General features: G+C 55.9%; 2 protein-coding genes across 2 annotated transcripts in view; both read right to left on the bottom strand.

The window, feature by feature from the left end:
• RCN3 (reticulocalbin 3) overlaps positions 1–4,558 on the bottom strand; it is an 8,112-nt gene extending 3,554 nt beyond the window's left edge. The window contains exons 1-4 of the mRNA XM_007463366.1: positions 4,511–4,558; positions 3,861–4,108; positions 1,791–1,993; positions 283–455 (exon numbers count right to left, since the gene is read on the bottom strand). Coding sequence (XP_007463428.1) covers positions 283–455; positions 1,791–1,993; positions 3,861–4,102 — 618 coding nt within the window. The 5' untranslated portion in view covers positions 4,103–4,108; positions 4,511–4,558. The remainder of the gene's footprint in view (positions 1–282; positions 456–1,790; positions 1,994–3,860; positions 4,109–4,510) is intronic.
• Positions 4,559–5,038: 480 nt separating this feature from the next.
• Positions 5,039–7,270, bottom strand: part of FCGRT (Fc gamma receptor and transporter) — an 8,294-nt gene continuing 6,062 nt past the window's right edge. Inside the window, exons 4-6 of the mRNA XM_007463365.1 lie at positions 6,600–6,869; positions 5,834–5,950; positions 5,039–5,518 (exon numbers count right to left, since the gene is read on the bottom strand). Of these exons, the coding sequence (XP_007463427.1) occupies positions 5,442–5,518; positions 5,834–5,950; positions 6,600–6,869 (464 nt within the window). The 3' untranslated portion in view covers positions 5,039–5,441. The remainder of the gene's footprint in view (positions 5,519–5,833; positions 5,951–6,599; positions 6,870–7,270) is intronic.

Genomic DNA, 7,270 nt, shown 5'->3' with positions numbered 1-7,270 from the left:
GCCTCAGAGTGGACACTCCATGTTTGGGGTTGGGGTTCAGCCAGGATGGGGGCTATCTAAGGCACTGCTGGGGGGATGTGGTTTTCTGAAGGCAGGCTGGGTGCCTGGACCCCAAATGTGAGCACAGAAAGGGGGAGGCCAGATCAGGAGAGATTAGATACTGGGGGGTTGAAGGGTGGGCACTGGAGCCCCGAAGGTAAGTGCTGGGAGGCTAGTCCTGGCATCAGAAACCTGGGTCCCGGGAGGGAGGTGAGAAGCAGCGTTCCCCAGGCCCCCACTCACAGCAATCACGATGTCCCGCATGTGAGGGAACTCCTCAGGATGCAAAAAGGCCGTCAGCTCTTCCCGAGTGGCCATTGAGTCCCCATCCTGGTCAGCCACCCGGAAACGCCGCTCGTCCCGAGTTAGCATCTTCTTGTAGGTCTCTGCGTCCTCCACGTCGTGAAATTCTTCACCTGGGGAAGGAGGGATCTTGGTGGGATGTGCTTTAAGACAAAGGGATCTGGGACTTCCCTGGTGGTCCAGTGGTTAAGACTCCACCTTCCAATGCAGGGGACTCGGGTTCAATCCCTGGTCTGGGAACTGAGGTCCCACATGAAGCAGGGTGTGGCCAAAAATTAAAAAAAAAAAAAAAAAAGACAAAGGAATCTAACTCTGGGGAGTCAGGGCAGGGAGACCTCCACTGAAATAATAATAATTAATCGTAGCTACCTTGTACTGAGAGCTTATTATGTGCTAAGCTCTTTATGTACAAAATTGCAATTAATTCTCAAAAAAAGCAAACAAAATGAGTTATTTTGTAGTAGTTGTTGTTGTTGTGTTTTTTTTTTTTGGCCGCACCGAGCGGCTTGTGGGATCTTAGTTCCCCGACCAGGAATTGAACTCGCACGGTTGGCAGTGAAAGCACGAAGCCCTAACCACTGGACCTCCAGGGAATTCCCAGTTTTTTCATTTATTCTTACTTTATGAAGGAGAAAGCTGACTGTCAGAGAGAGGAAATAACTTGCCCAAGGTCATGCAACCAGGAAGGATGGACTTTGAGTTGATACTGGCCCACTGGGCCCCGAAGTCATGCTCTGGTGCAGTATACTGACTCAGCTTGCTGGACACAGAGGAGGGGAAGGACATTTTCAACAAAGGGAGCAGTATGTGCAGAGTGTAGAGGTTTGAAGAGCACAGTGAGTTCAGGGAAACTGCAGAAGATCCATTTAGCTGGGGCAGAAAATGCAGAAAAACGATAGTGGATGGTTGGGTGAGACTGGGCTGAGGAGCTAAGACTCTCTCCTGGGGACCCTGGGGAGCCATGGGGGGCTGTGAGCAGGGGAAGGTCAAGGTCGGCTCTGAGTGTGGAAAGATCCCTCTGGGTGTATGTGAGGGACAGGCTGGAGGGGGAGGCTGGGTTGAGGGTCCAGGAGGGAGTGGATAAGAGTGGGGGGGCCGAGGACTGGGGCATGGGGCTGGAGAGGAGGGAATCCAGAGGCAGAGGAAGAATCAATGGCTTGGGGCTCTCAGGATGAGAGGTCAGAGATCAAAGGTCAGGCCGATAGGGCTTGGGAGGTAGATGTCCCTGGTCAAGGATCTGAAGTTCCCCAGTGGATGTCAGAATGAGAAACCAGAGATAAAGGGTTGGGGGTTTCAGGGTGATGGGGTTCTAGAAGTGGGTAGACCCTGGTCAAGGGTCGGAGGTCAAAGGTCATGGATCTGGTTAACGGGCTTAAAGTTCTCAGGATGAAGGTGTCAAAAAGGTCCGGGTCATGGTGTGTGTGGGGAGCAGGGGTCGGGTCGCGTACCCGGCTCGTAGTGGCCATAGGTGGCGTTGCGCAGCTCCTCCCAACCCACACGCCCGTCGCGGTCTGTGTCGTACGTGTTCCAGGCCGCGCTCACTGAGTCCCGTATGTGCCGCTGCTGCGTGTGTGCGATCCACGCGCGGAGCTCGGCCAGCGACACCCAGCCGTCCCCGTCCCCGGCGCGGTCCATGCGGTCCACGATGCGCCTGCGAGCCGGGGCGGGGCACACGTCAGTCTCGGGCCCCGCCCACCCCGGGTCCCGCCTTCTTCCAGGAACTCGAGACACACCCCCACATAGAACTGAAAATGTTGTCCCTGAGTCGCCAGAAAATTGGGGGGAGGAGCCTGTCAATCTCGGTACCACGCCCTCCTCAGGGCTCTGCCCCCTCAATCCAGGGTCCGCTCCCAGAGGCAATAACGCCCTTTCTGAGACACGGCGGGCCTGTGGCTGGCGCTGCGGTCCACGACACGCTCGCTTGGGGAAAGGACCTATGACAACCCAGGGTCCCACTCTCCACTCTGGCCTGCACGTGCTCCATCTCTAGCTTGAACGAGCTGGGGAGGGGGGCAGGGGGCAGGGAGTCACACCGTGCCCCTCGCCCGCAGATTCCCTGTCCCAAGACTCACTCTGAACTCCGATTGCCACGGCTACAGACTCTCCGGACCTCTCGCCGTCTCAGGCCCCGCCCCCTTCCCCTGGCTCTGCCAGTCTTCAGAACCTCTAGCCTCTCTAGCCCCGGCCCCTGCTCGGCCCCCTCCCGGGCTGCGAGCGTCAATTTCAGGCCCGTATCCCTGCAGCCCCGAGGTATGCTGCGACTCGCCCCTTTTCTCTAGTTTTTCCCAGCCGTTATCAGGCTTTGCCCCAACCATCAGCCCCAACACTGCAGGCTCGGCTTCCACCCACTCCTCCCCGTGCTCCAGCCTGATCCTGTACACCTCCATGTCACGTGTCAAGCCCTTTTAGGCCCCCACCTCATGCCCCGTCTCTCGAGCCACGCCTCTCGGCTCCCAGGTCCCATCCCTCTCCCCTGGCAATGCCCCGTCATTGGTCTGTGTTCTCGCCCAAGCGCCAACACAGCCCACATGGAGCCCTTCTTCCTGTCACCGTCCCGAAGCCCCCGCAAACCAGTCCCCAGAATTGAATTTGAGATGGCCCTGCCCAGGTCGCTGATCCCTTCCTCCCGCACTAGGCTGTCTCTGCTCTGTTTAGTAGGGGTCCGGCTACCCTGCGGTTCCAGCTGTGGTTAAGAGTTTGGGCTCTAGAGCCAGGCATTTAGGTTCAAATCCTGCCACCTCTTCTTGCTGGCTGTGTGACCGTGGGCAAGTCACTTACCCTGTCTGTGCCTTAGTTTCCCCCTCTGTAAAATGGGGATAAATAACAGAACATACCTCACAGTGTGTGGGGATTAAACGACTTAAGTCTCGTAAAGCACTTTGAACAGCGCCAGGCATTGTATTATGTGTAAGTCTATCACTGCCTTTCCTCCCCCATCCTTTCTACACCCAACCCCATCCATGCACAATATCCCAGCCAGCAGACCTGGCCACCACTGCTATCTCCACCCTGAATCTGGTGACCCTAGTCTCTTTTCTCCCACCTGGAAGACTGCAGTCACTTCCTCACTGGGCTCCCTGCTTCTTGCTTGCTATAGTCTGTGCCCTGCATGGCAACCAGGGGGATCCTGTTAAAGCCTAAGTCAGCTCACGTCCTCCTTCTGCTCAGAGCCATCCCACAGCATTTATCTCACACAGAGAAAAGCTTAAAACTTCACTGTGGCCCCAAAGGCCCTGCACAACCTGACCCCCTTTGTTCTCTCTGCCACTACCTTCTACTCTCTCCCTCCACTCCCTGGGTTCCAGTCACATAGGTCTCACTGTTCTTCAGACACATCAGGCACATCAGGCCCAATCCTGCTTCAGGGCCTTTGCACTTACAGTTCCCTCTGCCTGGAATGCTATTCCCCCATACACCCACGTGTCTCATATATTACCCTCTCACCGAGGCCTCCCCTGACCTCCTCCCTCTTTAAAATTACAACCCTGAATCCTCCTCCCCCTCCATCTCTCTCCTACCCCAGACGGGCTTGGCTTTCCTCTGGGGTGAGTTGGTCGAATTCCTTGGCCACTTCTCGTCCCAGAAAAGCCTCATGATCATATTGGAAGTTCCCGTGAGCGTCATCATGAGTGGCCTCGCTCAGGGGGGCCGCGTGGTGCACCCTCCCCTGGCCATGAGGGCCGGCGTCAGGGGATGGCTTTCCCTGGGCTCCGCGCCTGAGCAGCAACAGCAGCAGCAGAAGTGACGGTCGCCACATCATCAGTCCCTGAGGAGTGGCGGAGGCTAGGAGTCAGGGGTCACAGAGAACAGGACGGAGACGGGACAGGAGGATGGGGATGGGGGAGCCTAGGACAGGACAGAGAGTTGGTAGCTGGCTGCAAAGTTTTGGGCTCAAGAAGGGACAGGAAGGGGAGAAGGGAGGCGGGGTTCTCTGAGGTTAAGCCAGCTGTGGGGACCGAATCCTCTGAGGAAGTCCCAGAGCCACAAGTGGGGAGGATTCAAGCGGGAGACGTGGCGCAATTCCCAAGCATAGTTCAGGGCGGGGTCGTGGCCAGAAAAAAATCATGCAGGCCCCCGGGCATCGCTTTCAGCTTGGTCCCCAATCCTCCACCCAAGTGGACCCGAACCGTCCTCGCTGGGCAGGACAGCCGCCCCCGCCTCCCTTTACCCGGTCAGGCAGCTTCACTTCGCTCTCTAAATTCCACTCCGAGTTCTCCAAAAAGATGCCCAATTTGGCTGCTCTCCAGCCAGGCCCCGCCTCCTGCAGCGCAGAGGCCCGCCCTCCTACCAATGAGCGCTCTTGAGGGCCTTATGGGGCGGGGCTTATGAGAGCTGGGCGGACCAAGGGCGCCCCTCGCCACGTCCACAAAGGAAAGCGCAGCCCCTTGAGGTTCGCCCCGCCCCTTCCCAGGGCAGGCGGGGTGGGCAACACCAGAGTGACACGGCCGGGGGAACTACAACTCCCGGCAGGCATCGGGGCGCCGTGCCCGACCACCTGCAGTAGTTCTAGCTCCAAAGCCTCACGGGAGATGTAGTTTTATCTTCCCCTTTGTCCGCAAGTTTTAGGAAGGAAGGGAAGCAAGAAGACTGAGGAGGCTTTCCTTTCCCTCAAGGAGGGAATAACTCTTCCGCTCCTCCAAGGAGTCAGGTCAGACTCCAGCCAAGAATTCCTCAAAATGCCGGGCACAAACATCCAGTAAATATTTGTGAAATTTATTAATTAAAAATATATGACTTGGTATATAAAATTGGTAGATTCCGCTATGGCAACAAGTTAGCCTCAGGAGAGATTTGAAGCCCAAGGCTTACACCATTTATTCCCCCCACAATTTCCTAAAAAGTTGAAACGATGAGAACACAATGATTCGGGCCCAAACCCATGTTATATGTGGAGGTGGAAGAGAGCCATATATATCAGGAGGGGAAACTGAGGCAGGCCACAGAAGGAGAAATCCAGAGGGAGGACATCGGGCTCCTTCTGGAGGCTCAGAAATACCAGGATTCCAGGAGGTCTCACAGCATGAAAAGGACCTGACTACATTAGCTGGTAGCAGCCAGGATGGGGGACGATCCACAGTCGCTGCAAATGCATTTATATCCTAAGAGTCAGCTTCCTTGAGACCAGGAGTGGGTAGGAGGGCTCCTACATCGTCCCCACGGAAAGAGATCCAAGGGGCTGAGGAAAGAGGGAAGGGGGAGAGATCATTAGAATCTTTGAAATCCTCTGGGTCTCTGACTTCCCCTCCCCCATGTGTGTGTGTGTGTGTGTGTGTGTGTGTGTGTGTGTGTGTGTTTCTCAGTCTCTGTCCTACCCTGTGGGTTTCTATATGCTCTGAGTCTCTGTTTCACCCCTCCAGTTTTCTGTCCCCACCACTCTCTGGGTCTCTGTCCCTCTCTGTCTAGACCCTCTGTCCCCCCAGGAATGTGTCTCCCTCTTTTTTGGGGATCTCTGTCCCTCTCTCTGAGGCACTTCCCTCTTCCTGTCCCACACCTGGCAGCCCCTTCCTCATCCTCCTCCACAGAAGAGCTCCTCCTGCAGCCACTGTCATAAGCAGTAAGAAGCCGATGACGATTCCAACCACTGGCACCGAGGACTTGGCTGGTGATTCTGCAGCCAGAGAATGTTGTGATATATTTAATGGACCCTCCAGCACATCTGAGTCAGGACAGGGGACTGGGGGTTCTCAGTCCCTCCCAAGCTCAGAGATCCCAGCACCAAGTTTTGGGGGAGTGGAAAGGCCACTCACATGATGTTCTAGGTCTAGAAAGCCCCCAGGTTGTATGTAAGAACCAGCCATAGCAAGAGGGGTCTCAGTCACTCTGGTCAAGAGACCTGTAGCAGCAGGGTGGGTGGTGTTCCAAATTGGAGAGGAGGGGTAGGCACAGAGCAGTAGAACATCAGACTCATAGAGGATTGGCAGCAGCAGACAACGAATGGTCAGACTCCATGAAGACTAGCAGCAGCAGGACGGAAGGTGGTCAGACTTAGGGAGGACTTTCCATAGTGGTTAATGGGTGGCCCGACTCAATGAGGCCAGCAGCAGCAGGATGAAAGGCACTCAGACTTAGGGAGGCAAGCAACACAGGACAAAAGGCTGTCAGGCTTTGGAAGAACTGGCAGTGGTGGGGCAGAAAGCAGTCAGATGCAAGAACTAGCAGCAGTGGAGTGGAAGGTGGTCAGACTCAGGAAGGATTGCTGCAGTAGAGGGAGAAAAGGCAACCAGAAGCAGGGAGCATCACCCCCAGCGGGACCTCACCCAGCTCCACAGTGAGGGGCTGGGCCAGCCCTGCATGCTGCACCACGCAGCAGTAGTGGTGCTCGTCGCCACTCTTGACTGTCAGTGATGACCAGGCGTGGAAGGAGCCATCACCGTTGGGGCCAATGTCACCCTCACCAGAGCCAGCTGCTATCCCATTCCGTACGAATCGCAGCTGCAGCTCGGGTGGGTAGAAGGAGAAGGCACTGCAGGTGAGCACAGAAAAGCCAGGGCTGCCTGGTCGGGCCTTCAGGCGCATGGAGGGTGGCTCTGCAGACAAAGAAGCAGACAGGCCTAAGTCCCAGGCCCATGAACCCCCAAGGCCAGGCCCAGGGTTGGAGAGGGACATAGACAGGACTCCATTCCTTCCACTCTATCCAGCAGGCCCCACCACGTGCCCTGCGACTTCCTGAGCCTAGAGAATATAATGGTAAAGGGGGAAGGGCCTTCCCAGGGGTACAGAGACCCAACATGTCCACCATGAGGGTATCCATCTCTCACCCAGTCCTTCCTACAATGACACATACTGAGCATCTACCATGTGATGTGCCCGGCACTCTTCTAGGCACTGGGGATGATACAGCAGTGAACAAGACAGACAAAAGTCCCTGTACTCATGGAGCTTGTGTTCTAATGAGGGGAGAGAGATGAATATTTGTGTTGTAAATAAA

The sequence above is a fragment of the Lipotes vexillifer genome, unplaced genomic scaffold (genome assembly GCF_000442215.2).
Source record: "Lipotes vexillifer unplaced genomic scaffold, Lipotes_vexillifer_v1.1 scaffold802, whole genome shotgun sequence".
In the NCBI taxonomy this organism is placed as follows: domain Eukaryota; kingdom Metazoa; phylum Chordata; class Mammalia; order Artiodactyla; family Lipotidae; genus Lipotes; species Lipotes vexillifer.
Note: the sequence above shows the minus strand (reverse complement) of the source record. Positions and strands in the feature narration are given on the sequence as shown.